Source organism: Ostrea edulis, chromosome 5, assembly GCF_947568905.1.
Source record: "Ostrea edulis chromosome 5, xbOstEdul1.1, whole genome shotgun sequence".
In the NCBI taxonomy this organism is placed as follows: domain Eukaryota; kingdom Metazoa; phylum Mollusca; class Bivalvia; order Ostreida; family Ostreidae; genus Ostrea; species Ostrea edulis.
This window is the reverse complement of record NC_079168.1, coordinates 13,457,943-13,477,871: the sequence shown is the minus strand read 5'-3', so window position 1 is coordinate 13,477,871 and position 19,929 is coordinate 13,457,943. Positions and strand designations below refer to the sequence as shown.

The 19,929-nt window shown below is 35.3% G+C and overlaps 1 protein-coding gene across 8 annotated transcripts in view; it reads right to left on the bottom strand.

The window, feature by feature from the left end:
• Positions 1–12,313: 12,313 nt before the first annotated feature.
• The window catches only part of LOC125650251 (uncharacterized), a 60,440-nt gene continuing 52,824 nt past the window's right edge, over positions 12,314–19,929 (bottom strand). For 5 of the 8 annotated variants that reach the window (XM_056166730.1, XM_056166731.1, XM_056166732.1 and 2 more), the window contains 6 exons: positions 17,822–17,986; positions 17,620–17,696; positions 16,943–17,090; positions 15,641–16,560; positions 13,979–14,014; positions 12,314–13,324 (listed from right to left, as the gene is read on the bottom strand). In XM_056166730.1, coding sequence (XP_056022705.1) covers positions 12,779–13,324; positions 13,979–14,014; positions 15,641–16,560; positions 16,943–17,090; positions 17,620–17,696; positions 17,822–17,986 — 1,892 coding nt within the window. In that variant the 3' untranslated portion in view covers positions 12,314–12,778. Of the gene's footprint in view, positions 13,325–13,978; positions 15,517–15,640; positions 16,561–16,942; positions 17,091–17,619; positions 17,697–17,821; positions 17,987–19,929 lie in introns of all 8 variants that reach the window. The other 3 variants (XM_056166729.1, XM_048878374.2, XR_008803401.1) reach the window with 2 other exon arrangements.

The following is a 19,929-nucleotide window of genomic DNA, read 5'->3' as shown; positions in this document are numbered from 1 at the left end:
TGCAGATGCAGTCATTTGCAAAGCAAAATGGATTTGAGCTCGTGTTGATACAAAAACTTAAAAATCGACATTCATTGGCCATTTTATCTGAAAGGGGGATGCATTTCAGAAGTAAACTCATATTCAATTTATTATCATTCAATTTAGGGGAAGGGGTGGATATAGAAAAGGAAGGAAGACAAATATTTAGGAACTGTGTTTTGTATTACAACGTTTGCTTGTTGGATTAAAATGTCTTACTTAAACATACGTATACTCCCATATCTACCGGTGGCAAAGCTATACATTCCAATTCATAGTTCATCAAAGTTTTCCAACTATATTTGTATTTTACACATCACTGAAGATTTTTAAGAAATAAATTGCATTTTTGAAAATATTTGAGGGTGTGAATTGTTAGCACTTCGTGAAAAGTATAAAAGTATGTCGACGTGAGGCGTGGCTGTTCATACCCTCATCTTCAGAAATGATTTTTTTTTTTCATATTTACAATATGCTTTCATTTCTGTCCGAATTCCCGGCCGTAAAAATAGACGTACTACATTATGAAGATTCATACCCGCATTGTTTCCAACAGCAAAGCATTCATGATGAAATGGCTATCACTACAATTTGCAGAGATATAAAAGGCAAAAACATTGGAAATGAAAATCTTCAAATAGATCATATTCAAACCTAAACGATGTACAATGTACCACAGTAAAGTACAGCAAAATAAATACCTCTGGAATTTATTTATTTAGAAGAATCAAATCTATCATACACGTTATTGTTTTCAATTTACGTCAACTGATTATTCCTTATCTTATAAATGTACACCGGTATACTAAAAGGAATGGAAACTTCTTGTGAAATACATGTATAACACGGATGTAATTTATGATTTATTGGACGAATGTTGAGTAACTAGATATCGCAACAAAGCTCTCGCAGAGAGGTGTCAAGTCAATCGAAAGGATTACCTCAAATTTCATGAAGAAAAAGGTCGTGAAAAAAAGGTGAAAAGGTTCAATGTGTCCGAGTTCCTAGTGATCCCGGATAAAGCAGACCGAGGTGACAAGTGTGGGGCGACAGGTACCGGGCTATATCGACGTACACTTTGTACAGCAGACCGACACAGAAATGTTCTGAAGCCAGATATGTCTCATTCAACATACGTGCATCTTAATTGCCTTTTAATACATGCAGACGTGACCCCGCAGAACCCACAAATGGATTTTTACAAAATTAAAATATGTAAATTGTGTATCAGTTTTGACAAGATCAATTTATGACGGCTTAAGAAAACTAATTAGTGTACAACAGTGCATAAACACCTCATAAATCAATGGTGATTTTTTGGAGGTTATTTATATGGTAAAATGTGGAGGGAGAGCGTGCATGAGATTTTGGAGGAATTTGTAATGAAACGAAGTTCACATCGATCATTAACTCAAATTTATCCACAACTTACATTAAGCATGTGCATTGGTTAGTCAAATTAAAAAGTGCATTTTCATCTGTACATCTGCTAGGTTCAATCTAAACATTTCAATGTGGTATCCACAGTCTGAAACTAAACATTCATTAAATGCTAATCACGTTATTTGCAAACATTAATGGTCACTAATGCCCATCGTAACTGTTCACAGACCTTTGACACCAAAATTAACATAAGCCTTCAGGTGTCACAGAAAAAGAACACTTTCCAATCTTTTAAACAAATGTCAACTCATAAATGCGAATGGAAAAGTGCTTGAACTTCGACCCAACAGTGGGCAGGGTGGCACTTTCGAACGTCACGTTAACAAGAGAGGGAATTTACGACCGTTTCCGAGTGACCATTCGCAGTCTCAGACTCTGATAATTCTCATAATGAACACACAAAATAAACAATTAATCAAGATAAAACCCACCACGCTCATGATGCTAATTTAATGGAGAAATATTTGCCGCTATTCAGTAGAGTTTTAAAAACTGACCGCTGGTGCCCAGCGTAATAACGGTTGTAATGACGAACATTTGGTGCGACATTTAATGGACGTAATATGCTAAATGGCCAATCTCACAAACTGAATGGTGAGATATGACTCTCTCTCTCTCTCTCTCTTCCTCTCTCTCTCTTTCTCTCTCTGTGGCTGCAATCAAAATTTTATTTTTCCCCTCAAATCATAATTTTCTATCAATTACTGAATAAAAAAGGAAACTTTACGCAGCATGAACTAATCTAAGACTATAACTCCTGAACAAAATATAATGACTTTTCCTGCAAAAAGATCGATGCCGGCAATGATTGAGATTCTTGCAGAACATAACATTTGAAAAGGCAAAAGGGATAACAAAATTTGTTTTTTCTGAGTTATTCTATAATTAGATCTCCAGCTCGCCATCTTCCCATTAGGGTTTCCATGTGAAATATAATTTATTTCATTAATATTTCGTCGTATGTAATGTCGGGGATAATAGAATATACGGAGGCTCTCGGCGGCCGACTGATCGCGAGCCCGACTTTTGTGACATTCTCCTGTTTCCTTTTGAACTACGAAGTCTCCAGGCTTGCACTATGAATAATCAAATTATGCGGATAATTTTCTTTGTCGTGTCGTGTAAAAGCACACACATTTTCACTTTATGAACTAATACATTAAATATTGCGAAACAGATATCAAAAGCAATTTTTCTTTTAAAAAATCATGACAAATCATTGTTCCAAATGTCTACCGCTGCATGGAAGTTAAACACTTTTTATTTTATTACAAGACCTTTTAGAATGTTTAGGAAATGTCACATACAGTTGCAGTTTTTAAACTGGTCAGCCGTACAATTTGAATTTAATCGACTTGACTAAAGCATAATGAGTTCCGCACGGCGAGCGTAAGAAAGCCCGGGATTTGACAAGTTTATTACATGGTTCATGTCAAGAATGATGGTCAATATATGGCAAATTTCAACACCAAGTACCTCATACTGGACACTTTTACTTTATTAAGACTACTATGTAATCAGGAACACGTGACATTTATTACAACACAATGTGGTTACCATCAGACACGATAAGGTATTAATTTGGTTGCTATGGCCTTTTCTATATTCCGAGAAAACAACCTGGTTGTGTGTTTTAATAGTACTTGTAATGAATTGAAAACCATATAAACAAGAAATAAAATTGCAACATCTATTGTACGCCTTTTTAATGGAACACATGTTACCCGACATGCTGTTGCAAGAGAAAAGTATATTTACATCTCCATTTTCGATAAAATTGGACCTTATTACTTATTTGATATACTAACGAATGGCATATTCAGGTAAATTTCATTTTCCGAGTATCTTTCAAAACAATTCGGAACAATATTCACCTAAAAATAAATTTGATATAGTCTTGATATTTCGTGTACTTGTGGGATTTCAACAGACTTGAGGATGAATAAAAATGAAATGAGAATTTATCTTTAAGAAATGTAGAGTATCGTTTGAAATCGTTTCCAAGTGTCGAAACGAATGCATTTAATCTGTGAACATCTTCCCATTTCTTTCTTTTATTATGTATCTTAGGCTGCAATCAAACAAGTGATAAAATATGAATCATGGACTGATCCAACACAATATTTACAAAGTTGAATTAGAGCAATTCATTTGACCAAATTTTTTTACTACGATTGTTAGCTTCAAAGTCGAAGAGATTAGATGCGCTTTTTGTACAAATTTCTTTCTGTCTTGTGTGACCAGCAACTTGTCAAGTTGACCTCATAGATGGGTGACAAAATGTTAAATTCGATAGGCAATAACCCGCATATACTCATACAGTGCAATTATAACCCCAGTTTATAGAAAAAGTTTGACTTTTTGACATTGAATGTTTTGAGGCAAGATGACCCACCGTATCTGAATTTTTATTCTCTCAGTATCTTTATTAAGAAATTTAAAAAGGGCTAAACATTCCATCCGTGATCAGGTGCATACGACAAAAATAATTGTCTATTTAAACCCCTTAGAAAAGAATAGAAAGAAGGAAAAAAATCATCTCTTTAAACTATCTGCTGACAAGCCACACAGAATTCTCAATAATGCGAGGTGTCCGAAGATGTATGGGAAAATTAAAATCTTCCCTTTGAATTTAAGGTCTAAGGTCAACTCCGGCGTATTGGTCAGTCTGATGCATCTGCAGTTCCGGTCAAGAAAAAGTAATTCAGTCGTGAAGTCCGAAATGCCAAGCATCGCTTTGATAACTGTGGGAATATTGCTAAGCAAGTATCAATTGCAAGAACATTTTGAAATTGCGATTAATTCCGAGTCGATATGAATTCTTTCTGGTCAAAAGCAAAACATGTTTGATGTCCTAAGGAATGGATCGAGCTATCAGCGTCTTGAGTGGTTCGTATCAAAGCTAGACTGACAGGCAATCATAATCAATTACTGACCGCGACGTTGAATCCTATTTAATTCCTTCATGCCTGTCAGCTTACATAGGTAAAAAGGTATAAAATAAATGAAATCCCCCTCGTTTTTTAATCGCCACTCTATATATTACATTTCTGTAACCATGGACGTTTACAGGTGTAAAGTGTTGAAGAAATTACACACGCTTTGCATATTTTCAGACCAGTTTTAATATCTAAAAAATCACAAAAGACAATTCACAGAATTCGCTCTCCAACAACTGCATGTATGAGGAAGTCAAATTTATACAAAATTATTTCATTTCATGTTTATTCGCTTCAGGTAAGAAATAAAAATCATTGAACAAAATTGGACAGAAAAATTCAGGCTAAGCTCTGCTCCTATACCTTATCACAAGAAAAGTCTTTCGTGATACTTTCATGTCCTTTATAAGTGTACAGGTACATCATCATAGGTCAGCTATATCGTTACACCTGACATCGGAAGTGTAAGGTCATGACCTGATGTCAGATCTTTTTCTCACCCTTCCAAGCATTGTTGCAGGTTTATTTCAACAGCAATAATCGCCACAATCAAAAAGAATGGCAGGGAGAGAAAATGAGTATTCTTCACTTATTTTTCTGCCTGTAACGCCTTTGGTCATTTTTCGGTGGTCACCAAAAGACTTGGCCCGGCCGAAATGTCAACACAAGGGCAAAGCAAAACAAATGATGCTGGCATAAAGTGCAATTCAATAGTGTGAAATGTGCAAATAAAATGGAACACCCCTTTGTTCGAGCAGATTGTTTGTGGGAATTTTTTTCTACCCGAAGAACGTATGGGTCATGACTCAGAATTAATTGTATAGATCTCGGACTTTGATTATCTTAATGTCGGTAGATTAAAGGCTTAGAAGAGGTCTTAAAACTGCTACGTGTTATCTATGTGGTGCAATTTACATGTATTTAACGGGGAATAAAGTCTCACAGCGCATGCCTCGTAAGAAAGAAGACAGATGACGACAATGTTCGTGTACGGCACTTAAAACAGAAACAAATCAACATAAACTCCCCGTGTCATTAGAACTTTCCCAAAGGAAGCTCTTCCGACAAATTCAAATGAGTTGCAATTCTAAAGTAATCTCTTTAAAATGCAACGCGAAACAACAAAATCGTACTTAAAATACAATATACATACAACAAAGGACGTGATTCGTACCTTATTGTTTAAGACTAGTTGGAAACATGGTTTAAGACTAGTTGGAAACATTATGGTTTAAGACTACATGTAGTTGGAAACATTATGGTTTAAGACTAGGTGGAAATTCAAATGTAGTTTTTAAGGAGGAATAATACGTCTTCATAATGGCCGACTTCCTTTTGAAACTTGAATTAAAATATAAATATCAGCAATACATGTATATGTTCCTGTCGTTCGTGAGTTCGAATCTCGCAGGGATTTTAAAAAACATTCCAGATTACTTTCTTAAATTGCTTCTTTTTTTTCACTTAATGAGGTAAATTTGAAACTGTTCAATGTTCATATTCTTCACTTTTCATGCATATCAAATTTCTCAGGTGTGTTGCAGGCTAGGTTATATAATACAAGATAACACACATGTCCTAAAGACGATATTTACCAGTCCATGTGGAATATTGTAGTACATATTGTACGAGTTTCGACTTTATGCAGCGAGTCACGTGGGTTTGTACGTGTTCACTGCAAATTATACATAATAGTTCTAAAAATTACATTTTCCATAAATGCGAAACAGATCAGGAAGGACGTGTTCTTTCTTTCATACACTCAAGAAAACTGCGCGACAATAAGGCTACTGAAAAGCAGAACACCCCGTTTTAACCTATTCGTTAACGTGTACATGGTTTACTGGTTGAGGTGTACAGGGTGAAGTGATATTTCAGTGTTACTTAGGAGCACTGCAAATATTCAGCCAATGTCATATGGTTTCTAATTCAACTGTCATCATTGCCAATTTTGTCATTTATTCACCTTCATATCTGCTTGAACTCTCTAACCCCCACAAACCCAATCAGATGAACTTTCCTTCTAATCAAAATAAATAATCCGTGGTCAAGATAAGTTTTTGTTCGCTGACCAGCTGAGGTCATAGGTCTTTCGTCCGAAGGTCGAAGGTCTCCGGACAAATGCTGTCGACCCAAGGACCAGCACGCCCCTTGCTGCGAAACTGACCATATGAAACAAGTTTTTATGGTTGAAGTTATTGTGTTTTGTGATGCTCTAGCGGTCATCCATCTTCGATCAAGTCAGTGAGAAAAGACGGCACCAGAACTGGTTACTGCCATATTCTGCATTTTCTCCATCTGCGTCATATCGCACGCGCTCTGGAATGATCTCTTGTCAATGGAGGTCAAAAAAGTCACCACTCAACAATCATTGTCTTAGAAGTGTTTTTCATGTGGCTGGAAAACGATTATAGGCGATGAATAGGCTTGACCGCTGGTCAGCAGTGCCTTTCACCCAGTTTAAACTTCGGTATTACAAACCAGCGATCGTTTTTAACCTTTTTCATTATGTAGGTAACCTCTAAATCTGTCGCACAATTTTTCGGTACATATGGTCAAACTCCTCAACTTCAAACAATTTCCACCTCGTGCAATTTTTCCTACCGACATTATATTGATACAAGCAAATTTCAAACATGACAGATGATTCAAATTTCGTTTGAAATCTCAAGTCTTATAAGTAAAACACATTATTTTCAAAGATAATCGTTCTAAAATTGCTAGAAACCTTGGACATTGACAACTTTTAAAACAATATTTAAAAAATGACTTATTTCACACAAAACGATAAAAATTGATGATTACAAGTTAGTATGCAACAACTTCGTAATGCAAAGAATGGGGGTGGATTGGGTTCTTCCACAACAAATCAAGGTTCTGGGTGGTGAATTAAAGGTCTTCTGCAGGATGGAACTTCGATAAGGAAGTCGTATATTTACATAAAATAAAACTGTTTTTTTATTAGTCCTCTACCGGCGGAGACGAAGACAACTAGCTTGCACTCCGTCTGTTACAACTAAATTTTCAGACTTTTTTCACCATGCTTTTATTTGAGAAGCTGAAATTTGGTATGTGGTTTACGAATGTCCGATTACAGATCAAGTCTTAAGTTTCGTCACAGTGGATTGAGTTTTACAAGATTTAGGGAACTTTGGGCCGAATGTGGTTTTCTGGACATTTTCCTACAATGAATTAACTAAAATCTGAAATCTGATGTGTGGTTATCGAATGAGTTGATACACATTAAATTTTCACTTTGTCACATTTCAATTATTCTAACAAAAATCGTAAAACTTAGTATCATGGTGGACTGAACTAATTCTTGTTTAGTTCTCTGTATATTTCTAATGTGCGAGATCTGTATAATTTAGGGCATACCGATTTGTAATCGAGGTGTGGGATTTGCCGCATCTATTTACCAGAGATCGAAATTAAAAATACTTCAAATAATATTCACTTGCTTCTCCAAAAAGATTTCGACTTTTTACTCAAGCGACCCTCTTTTAAAGTGACACATACACGGGTAGAACACTCCTGAAAATGCTAGAAAAAGGGAAAATACCGAGTTTTATATGCTTCATTGTTCAAAATACTGAAGGCGAGGTTCTTACTAGCACAGCAATAAAATTCGAGGCTGAGGATACGAAGCGTCGCTTGATGCGATAAGAGACATATCCGTGTGTAGAGGATTGATGACCGGTTTTTAATATAAAAATTAAAGAAAATGCAAAAAGCTATACAATTGTAATTTCAGACTAGATATGTAAATGCATACTTCTTGAATTCTATTTTCCTATATTTTTTTTGATAATTTATCTATTCATTATGCATAAACTGTTGACGTAAAAAAAGTCTTTAAAGGCCCCTTTAGAGCTAATGATACTGTTTCTTTACATGTCCGACTTTAAATAAAGAATATTTGATCTGATTTGTAAATATTTACATTTCCAATGTTTTCTCTACAAATTGCTACCACGCTTAATGAAGTATGCACCGGTCGCGACAACTCGGTGGTATTGTGTTCGCTTTGTGACAGAGAGGTCGTGAGTTTGAGCCCCGCTCGTGCCATGCCGCGTCAAACCTAAAAGGTAACCATAGGTACTGATTGCCCCTTTGCAAAAACGCTCGGCAATCACGGGTCTTTTGGATATGACCTTACAAACGGAGGTTCCGTGTCACGGCAGGCGTTGTATTGGCACGTTATAGAACCCGAATAGCTATTGCCTTGAGCACCAACCATAGGTCTAAATTTGTGGTATTTCACATACAGCTGGTGACGTCTCAGCACGAGTGAAAATGTTTCGATGAGACGTAAAACAAATTAATCAGTATTCCAGCGTTAGCCATAGCAGTTCATACCTTCATGTATTTTCAAAAATGAAAGTTATTTCTTTAGGCAGATCAATATGCAGATGACTTGACAAGGGGCTGATGGAGGACATGTATTGCTATGCAATATACTTGATGCTTGTAACTGAATTTACAAAGGAATTGGGCACAAGTTTTTCAAGCTAATTTTACTGGCTACTTTCCTTCAAATATAAGATAATGTGCTTCAATGATTCAAACCTTTACGATTTTCTTAGAAATGGAGTTTGGATTAATACATGCTCAAAAATTATTTCGTTGACATTAAAATGCATAAAAAATTTAACAGCAAACCAAAAAACATTGAAGTTCGTTGACTTTGCACCCCACTTCCCAATGGATACAATAACAGTTATTCAAATGAAGGAGTCAGAGCTAGTAAATACAAACTCCTATAGGAGGCCGCACTTCCGACATATTGTCATTCTTCTTTTTTTAAATTTCCCACTGGAATTGAACTTATGATTCTGACTTTTTACAGCAGTTTTGCGCATAAATATTTAAATTTTCAACCAAGCGTAGTGCGACATCCGATATCTTGAGGCGTGCGATATTTTATTCATTGTAATCAATTTCTCTAATGTTTTAACACCAACTGTTATAGTCAAAATTGTCCTTTTCAAATATCAAATGTACAAAACGGTGTCGTATCGGGCCATTTCAAATTCATTAACTTTTACATCATTTGGCCGACTTTTTAAAAAAACGATTTCATGGAAATATCAAATAACACAATAAATTGATTTCTCTTTCTTTCTTGAAGTTGTTACTATTCTGACACTTCACCATTCCGTATATCTAATGAATTTCTGTAACTGTTTTGCTTCCAGTTAACATTGTCCTTTTGTGACAATTTCGTAATTGAAATGCTTTCACAAAACTTTGATTTTGGTCTTAAATTTTCACATCTGCTAGCACGTTTTCTTTCTTCATGATCACAAAGGAATGGCGTCGATAAAGATCATGGCTTAAAAGCATGGTGGCTGAAGAAATATATATACACATATCCAAGAGTAAATACATCTGTAAAACTGATCACCAGAGGAAGGTGTGTAACGCAGACGATTGGAGCATTCTTGTCACGTGACCGATGTGCGACTCCTGCTAGTGTAAGCCATGGTTAAATCCTTTGCGCAAAGCTGTATTAGGGAACGGCAAACATCGTCTCAATAAACTCGTTATTAAATTTACTGACTGTTTCAAATATTAGCAGTGAACCCCACATAGTAATATAACATTCAAAGGAGGGCAAGTACTGTTTTCCTAAATAAAATTCACATGAAATTGAAACTTTACATACCATCAATATGGTTCGGTTTTAGTATATTCGAGCTCCCAAATCGCAAGCATGCCATCGTGTAACCAACAAAATTCAAGACTTTTGATCCGCGCCACCTTCTGAATGAATCTATGAAATGGAGCAAACGCCCACAATTTGTCCCTGAATTAGTTTAATATCGATACTGATGTTGTCTTATTTCAATATACAATACTAAGCTTTACATTAAAAAAAAACAAAACTCCCCGACATATTATTACCGAGTAGTTATCCAATCGATACGCAACTTTTAAGTCTTGAGGTAGGTGAGGACCTTTTGACTTTTCAACAAATACCTTAACCATCACGTATATTCTGCAAGAGAGCTGAAATCTCTACAACATACCGATAGTTTATCGATATTCTCTGTATGACATAACCTCTGCACAACTCATGTCCAAGACAAGGAAGAGGATGAAGGTCGAGTTTTATGGGCATCAGATTATGATGTTTGTTTTGAATAGAATGTGAATTAATCATCGATTTATTTCAACACCATAACCATGTTATCTTTTTAATAAAACCTCAAAATAGCAACTCTCCTGCAATTGCACTACGAGCAATTCAAACCGCATCTGTTCCGTACCAAGCATGGTCTTTGTTAGCGACTATCCATTTCATAACAATCTTTGGGAAACCTATTCATCCCGTAATTCAATTAAAACCCACTATCTCCAAAATAAAATACAAAAAAAAAAAACAATTAAAAGAAATAATAATGAAATGAAATAAAGAAATTAAAAAAAACAAAACCGTTCAAAAACATGTCGAGAAATAAAAACTGAAAAAGGGTCCATCTGCGTTAATTAAAATCTCTTCAACACGTTATTTAACTATTCTTTAAATAAAAAGGTAATTAATATTTCATCGAATGAACTTTCCACTGGATAGAAGAGATTCTGTTTTGTAAATTACTCTAAAGACGACACAGATGGGATCTTCTTTTACGTTTTCAGTTCCTGGTTTCTAAAGGAAAGTTAATTAACAATTCTTTTTTTTTTTCAATGGCGATTGATTTTTTTCCCCTTCAACAAACCAAAAATATTAATCTCAACTGAAAAGTGAAAATATGAAGAGAAAAAAAAATCCGTAATAGGATTACTGTTCAAAACTTGAATGAAGACTCTCACTCCATAAAGACAAAAGAGAACAGTCAATAGCAATACATCGCGATTCCACTGTAATTATTTTGGTTAAGGCAGTATTATATCCTAAATTCGCCCATCAAGACAATTTTATGATTCGTGCGGTTTGCGGTTGCGGCGAGACACACGCGTATTTTTCTTCGGGAGTTCTTTGTCGTTATTATGCAAGCACGTGGGATTTTGGGTTACGATAATTTTCAAAAAATGTAATTTGCCATATGGCGGTTTTTGTATCCAAAAATATAATGGTTGTCATGATATACGTTCAGGGCATGAAAATTTACAAAAGTGATGAAAGTTTTAGAAAATAATACCAAGAGAAAAGAAACTCATTTTGCTCCCACTAAAAAAATAACTAAAAAATGAAGAAGAAAAAAAATACTACGAGGGGAAACAAAGGAAATGAAGAAGACTATCAAAACCTTTTCTTCTCACTGAAAAACGACATGCTGTTGACGTGGTCTTTAATTTTCCAAGACAAGAACAGGAAAATCTTGGTCGCACTATGTCTCCGAGCATGCAATTAAGATTCAATAGTTGGTATTACTAAATTCTAACATCTTTTACAGACTGCTATTGATCTGATGTTAATTTCGCGGATTGGGGGTATCTTGGAGGTGTCTAGTTTCATCAGACCGGGCCACTGCTTCCTCATTTTCGTTACAGCTACAGACTTAGTATTAGCCGTAATTACGTGCGTAATTGTCATGGTGAAAACACAAGTGACAGAACTCTTTATTTCTTGTGATTTAGAATTTAAAATGAATTTTCCTTTGTTTTGGTTTGAATCACGACTCCAATAGACCAAGAAAAAACACCATGCTAATTCAATTTTCACCATCCTAGAGGAAATCATTCTTTTACCTTGTAGAATATATGCAAGCCACGAAATACTTGAACTCATCATTTAAAAGTTTCTGATGCACATGTACTAGTAATTAACATATACTAGATACACCATATCATTGATTTCAATTTACAAATGAATTTCTAGTATATTGTTCACAGTTTTTCCCTACCTACCCACTTTTAAAAGTCACTTTTGACAAACCTGCTAACTTCATATTAACAATCCGGAAAACACAAACAGAATTCATTTACTTCGTGATATCATTTGACAAACTGAATTTTCAAACTTCCTATCTCGACTTTTAAAGCTCAACTTTTGTAATTATTAAGTAAATGTTAATTGGCATCTCATGAGTGTCATGCTATAACACATAATAAATTAGTGACACAGCCACAACAAATAAGCAGGGGTATTAATTCATAAAGGCAGCAAACCAATACATAAATATATGTAATGTTACACTTTTCGCATTAGATATCAATGCTAAGAAAGCTCAAAAATGGCCTAGTGTTTTATTGGATGACATCAGTGTTAGTTTCTGTAGCTGTTTCTCCAATGGAGGCGAGCGGGTTAACACACATCGACCACAAGCTGAGCGGGTCGACACACACCGAGCGCAAGCTGAGCGGGTCGACACACACCGAGTGCAAGCTGAGCGGGCTCGGACAACCTGTAAAGGACTCCGAGTCGTGCTCTAACTCGACTGGGTTACCGACATTCTTCCGTAATCAGACATGGTCTCTTCGATGCAATAACCATTTTTTGAATCCTCTTCACTCTCTTTTCCATTGGAAGTGACATTTTCACGCAAGTCATTTTCTTTATCATGTCCGTTCATTTTTAATTTCTTTTCAAACTTTGTCCCATCTTTTTTCGAGTCCACTGATATCATTAAATCAGTTTTGCTTTTCATGGCTCCATTTCTCAAGTCCTTCATACGAGCGAGATCGCCCCTGTCTTTCCAAGAGGAAGCGCTCGAAAACATGGCCTGTTTAGGCCCAGTTTCACCTTTAATACAAATGTCCTCAAATTCTTGAGTGAGATTTCCCCTGCTGTCGGGAATACTGACATTTCTGGGTGTCTTAAGACCAAGCTTAGCTTTCTTTTCCTGGAATTTAGTACTGGTTGACGCGGGGTTGTGAACACTAGCATATCGCTCCATCGGGTTCAGTCGCGGAGTAGTATTTTTCTTAGGGGCTCTCAATGGGGCAATGACTGTGTCGTTGCGGGAAATTTGAAGCTATGGACATAAGAAATATAAATTAGGATTATTTCATTGCAGTATTTTGAATACCTATCATTTTTTTTTCATCTGAAAAACTGGTGAAATAAGAGAAAGAAAACTGACTTTCTTCAAGTTACATCAATACCACTTTTCTAAACTCTGCCTAAATAATTTTATGTTTAAAATTTGTGCAATTCATTTTCAAAGAAATCTAGCAACATTCTAAATACACACTATGCTAGAAAACACAAGCTTCACAATAAATCAAAATTTGCAGTGATGATATTGAAAGTGATGCCTCTTTAATCCCAATACTGAAGTCTGGTAACCTCTTATATATCCCTAACTTTAATCAATTAAGGAATATTGAATATACATAAAGTATGAGTAAGAAAATCAGCATAGAATAAAATAGAGAAAAGAGAAATCAAGAAATATTGAAACTACATAATATTTGGTCAGTAAAGTTATGATATACAGTTAAGAATAGTTTAGAAGTCTGTGAAGATGACAAATTACTAAAAATATTATTAAGAGTTATTGAACATATATAGAAAACAAAATACAAAAAAGATAAATAAAACTTATAAAAATAAAGTTTTTTTAAAATAGAGTTTGTTTATTGATTGAAATTTGACAAAGCTAGCTCTACATTTTGGAGGGACAGACCTTCTGCCGCAACAAATATCCAGATATTACTGGCCTCTGTTTCAAATAAATTCAGAAAACTGGTTTAAAAAAAAATAAACATTGCAAAATTCACTGAAATATATAAAAACCACTGGTAATTAATTAGACCCTTTAAATATAAAGCTGATCATTCTCAACTTTTTTCCAAACTTCATTCAGAAAGTGATCCTTGTTCAACAAATCAAACTTACCCTTTTCTCTAAATAAGGAAATGGCATTGACATACATTTGTGTCAAAAATATTTCCTTATCTACTAGCTACAATTTACATATAAGGGAAAAGCAATTTTTGAAAGAAACAAATTATGACATGAAGGAAATAACAAGGCAAGATTTAATCTTATCTCTATATTTTATTTATTTATTTTGGATCTCCTAAGAAACTTGTACACAGCACACATGATCACAAGTTAGAACTGATGCACCATAATGATGTAACCAGAGAAGGATTTAAAAGGGATGGAAATCGAAAAGAAAATTACCCTTTTCATTTTCCTCCAGATCTATTGCGGTAAAATGATTTTTAATCACAATTCTTATGAATAATGAAACCCAAGAGAAACATTTCTAAGGTCTAAAGAAATAGTCTGCAGGTACATATGTTGGTGAGAACCTATCATTGATGTAAAAACAAGAATCTGACAAACACTCCCTGTGAACATGAAAGAATATAATTGTTTAAGTATCTTTCTGTTACAGTTTACACCTGCTCATGGCCATAAACACTGTGCATCCTTATTTCATAAAATGGCACTGACAACATTCGCATGATAAACAGTTGACGAACTCAAAACAAAATGACAGATTATGTAATATTTTATGAAATTGATTAAAAGCTCTTTTCATATAAGGTATACAAGAAGTGTTGCATGATAGATGGAGTATCAGATATGTTAAACTAAATCAATCGCTTGTCAAGTTCTGTGTATATAGTGGGGTATTTCTGTTCATAAACATGAACTCTTTAAAAAAAAAAAGAACAGTCAGATAGATTTCCCTGTGCATATACTATACATATAATTCAGGCATAATTTACTGACTAACTGGTGGAATTGAAAGCAGTATTTAAATTGTCAACTTATAGGATTTGAAGTTAATTACTAACCAGCTATTTGTGTCAACTCCGACTTAAAATACATGTTTGATAGATGATTTTTATGCTTGTGTAAAACTATAAATTGCCCCATTTCATTCACACACACACAAATGTGCAGATATTCTTTATGCAAGTTTTGACATATTTTTCTGAAACAATTTATACTGTGTTGCATGCTACCACAAGAAACACTTTGATGATTGTGCTCAACATACTTCAAGAGGTACAAACCATCTTTATATAAATCAATTAATGCCCAATATTCTATATTTTCCACAAAACTGCATAAACAACCCAAAGGCCCTGATGCTGACATACATGTTTACGTAAATAATCCATGCAACTATTGACCCTTTTTATTTCACAATCCCTGGTTTCCTTTTCACCAGTTGAAAAAGCAACATCTTACCTTCTGTGGGTACTTTCAGTAAGCAGAGAAGACAATGAAATCATTAACTACATTGGCTCTAAAGTCAAGTTGAAGTTTTTTCTCATGTTAAAAATTTATCTACCATCACATTTCAGACAAAAGAAAAAAAACTTACAACAAAATTGGCCTCTGAGGACTTCTTGCTGGGTATGCTTCGACTAGGAGTATTATTTTTAGGAGGTAGTCTGGCAGCCCTTCTGGCTTCTTCCAGAATATCACCATTTCCAAACTGGCGTCCATAATCCCCAAGAGAGCTTTCTATGCTGCGATTCCATTTCGCTGGAGTTCCATCCAAGACATTATCATAGCAATATAAATTCACTACAGCAGTATCACTCATTCGACCAGACCTGGATGCGCCTCGACTAGCATTACAATCTTGGGTAACAGTACGCAACAGGGCATTTCCATTCTGCATACGTCCAAGAAATTCACGTTCACGACTCTCGTTTAATTTATTTATCCAGTATAGTTTTTCACTAGATTTAGATGAGTTCACTGCCCTTGCATACTCCACATCTGTTAAATCAATTTGTCTGCTAGTAAAGCCAGTGTTCTCCCTTGGCAACACAAAATTGTCCGCAGTCGACTTGCTTAACTGTATCACAGTGGTTGAGGGTTGTTTGCACACATTGGACCTCTCTCTGTCTGGCGGGGTTGTAAAATACTTGGGCTGAACACTCGCTTTTGTATGAGGTCTATCGGATCTGAAGCTACCAGAATGAATACTGTTCACAAATCGTGGATCATTAGGAGCCACCTGCAGTGGTTCCAAGTTCACCTGAGGCACATTCTTAACTTTGGCACTGACTGGTTTGGCAAGAACATGTGGTGTCTTAGCACCACTTTGACTCTCGGAGTCCGAGTCACTAAAAGGAATGGGCGAGGTAGCCACATCCACGACGTTGTTGGATGGTCTGGGGACTTGAACCACTATACGAGATTTTGCACTTTCTGGCTTGTCCATCTGTGTTGTATCTACTTTCAGATTATCACTGCTGTCCTCCATTAGAAATGCTGGACTAGGAGCCTCTCCTACAGCGAAACCAATGATAACACAGTGATATGTTATTACTACTACTATTCACTTCCAGAAACTCAATACATATTGAATATTGATGAACTTAACTGTACACACTGATTGATCGACTGAACATACACATTGATTGATTGACTGAACATCTCAATTTCTTTCCACAAATGTATGAAGATATCATTTTTAAAACTTCTGAAAAAAATTGATATGGATCTCCAAAATAATCCAGTACTGCTTATAATTTCATTTAAAACCAGTTATTAATTGATTTTATCTTAAGTAAAAACGAATAACAATTAAGCTTAACAAAGTCGATTTTGCATTTTGGCAGAGAGGTGCGGATTAAACGGTAACTAATCAGAAACACCAGTCCCGACAAACCTTCATTGGAGTAGACGTCTTGCCCCGAGTAGAAGTCAGCAATGCTGATCTTGCTTGTTTCCTTGTTAGCAGTAGGCTCCTTTTTCACCGTTATCTGGGGTAACTCTGAAAAATCTCCCTCACTCTCTGAAGAAGTGTCATGATCCTCCTGCAAATAGTTCTCTCCTTAACACACATTTACAAAATATAAATCTACATATATCTTATCTAACTGGAAGCTTGATCGTAAATAGAATGCTCCTTCAGATTCTGTAATGGCATTATAGGTGAAATGGTCTTAACACATACAGGTAAAATAATAAAAAAAGCTTACTGACCAGGGGCTTTAATACAGGTTACACAACTCATACCATACAGTTGTATTCATTAAGTATTACTGCATGTGAAATTATATACACATTCAGATAATCCTTGCTACTTCATTTTAAACGTTGAATCGGTGACTTAAAGGCTCACACTCTTCACTCCGAGAAGAGCATGAACTGGTTGCTATGATGTGAGGAAATGTCAATATTAACCTGGTCACTTTACAATTTCAACCTTCTCACCTAGAGGTATAATTAATGTTGGGATAACACACATTTGAGTGGGTAGGTGCAGCAGTAGTAGTATTAGCTATATTTATCATGAGGGAGGGAAAAAAATGACACATTTACAGTAAACAAACGTGGACTTACATGAGCACCATTTACTGGAGAAGCCATGGGGGAATCTTGGTCAGCGACTTCTGACGTGTGGAACCGTGTAAGTGGTGCTAAGACAAAATAAAACACGAACAGATCACCGTCATTAGATATAATGAATACGCAATCATACCAGGGAGTTCAAAGAAATCCACTAAAACTAGATATATGAACTCTAAAATAAATGTATCTATACCTGGACGACCAGCAATGGCTGCAGCGTGCCAGGCCCCACAAACCACCTCTCGGATGGGTCTCAGCCCTTTGTTGATGTGAAATGGCAGCCAGAACTTGGAATTGGAAGGCTTGTCAGGCCTAATAACATGGCTGTTCTTTCCCCATACAAAAAGATCACCATTCTCTGCAAAAGAAACCAATGTCTTTTTTGCCCCTTCAAATGATATTATGTTGTCACATTTGGCTTTATCAATCTACAGAAAGGAGATTTTTCATATGGAGTGCTTGCCAACAAAACCTCAATTACTTTTTTTTCCATAAATTACATGCACTTACAGCTGTTTAATGGTGAATTCAACACCCGGTCAAATATTCGAAGGCAATATGCCTTGTGTCTATAACACCTATATAAAATGACAGCATTTGTATTAAGTTCTTAACACCTATTGAAATAAACAAAATTAGAGTTATACATTTTATCAGCATCTCAGGTCTTTGAATAAAGTTCTGTTCTGATCCAATTGATTAAAAAATTGCAAGTTTAAGAAAAATTCAATAAAAGGGTTATTTCAAATCCGTGTGAGCTTTTAATTTTACGGATGAAAGTTGAACAGCCTTTATTCAATAGAACATTTATGTAGTGTGATCATTGAAAGGTGGGGTGCACAAACTAAATAAGATTTCACTTCGTCGTGGAATCAATTTTATCTCAATTCTAAAGGCTTGTGATGATAATCAAATTATTAATCAAAATAGAATAGTGAATGGAAAATTTGGAGTATGAAATCTCAGCCTTTTTTTTTTACAGCCCCCACAATACCATTTAAATCTATAGTCAATGCTTCCCGAATCACACCGAAAACTCGAAACGTGAAGAGCGTCAAAATCGTTACGCCATCCTCTTACGCGGCTCTATTTTATCTGACCACAGAAGAAAGCTTCTGCCATTGTGATTGCAAACACAGAGGATTATTAGTTATATCCGATAGTTTCATCATGATTAATAGTCCTGTCCCAGAGTGCACAACACTCTAGTTGGAAATCTGATGTTCAGTATCTTCAGCCTGGCCAATGTTTTTTTCACTTTGATAAAATCTACCCACTAATTGATAGTAAATGAATTGCTCTCAATTAGCATTGTGGTATGCCATTGATTAGTGATTTCTGGTTTTCTATGCATTTACTTAATGGATGGATGTATAAAAGATAGGGACTAATCAAGTCAGCCTCGGTGATGGTTGGTGATAAACGAGCTGAAATTCACCACCTTATTACGCAGGAAATGGATGATGAAAACAGATGATAGAAAGAAAGAATAAATAAAACCAAATATGCATGAAAAATCTGTTATCAATATTTGTTTACAAATCTATCACGGAATTGCTGTTCACTTTGTACAGCACTCATAAATGACAGATATAAACATGACTATTCAATTATAAAGGGTGGCTCTCTCTTCAACTTTCACATTTTCAATTGTCAAAGCACTAGATACAGAGTTGATTATAATTACTGCAATGTCTTTGCTTTGCTGGGATTACAACAATTGTAATGGATGATATCAAAATAATACTTTTACTTTAACCAAATTTATATCCTTTTGCAATTACCAAATCAAATCAAAGCCAACCATTTTCAATATTTTTCATTAAAAAAATCCAATAATTTGCATTAGATGCTTTGTACATAAAAGGAGGTTCTTTAAAAGGTTTAAGCCCATGTTTATAATTTCAATACTGTTATAATGTGACTGATAAAATCAAAGTAACAATTATCAACTGGGGTTATAGAATCTTTTATAGATTAAAGTGACCTTCCATAACTGAACAAATAGTTTGTTTTTCCTATGTCAGTATCACTTTATTTGACAAACAGAGGTTAGAGTCAAGTCACCCCCTTCAAATAGCAATGCTGAAATCTACTATAGCGCTCTGTAAGGCAGAGGTCTGTCATTCTAATATTGGTAATTTAATCAAACATTGTCTCTTTGGTTGTTGGTTGTTGCTATCCAGCACTGATGATGTTCTAGATAATGACGACAGGGATCAGGCTGTAGCCTAGTAATACCTTGCTACAGTCAATCTCTCAGCTATGAAATATGAGAGAGATCAATGGTCCCATTCACAT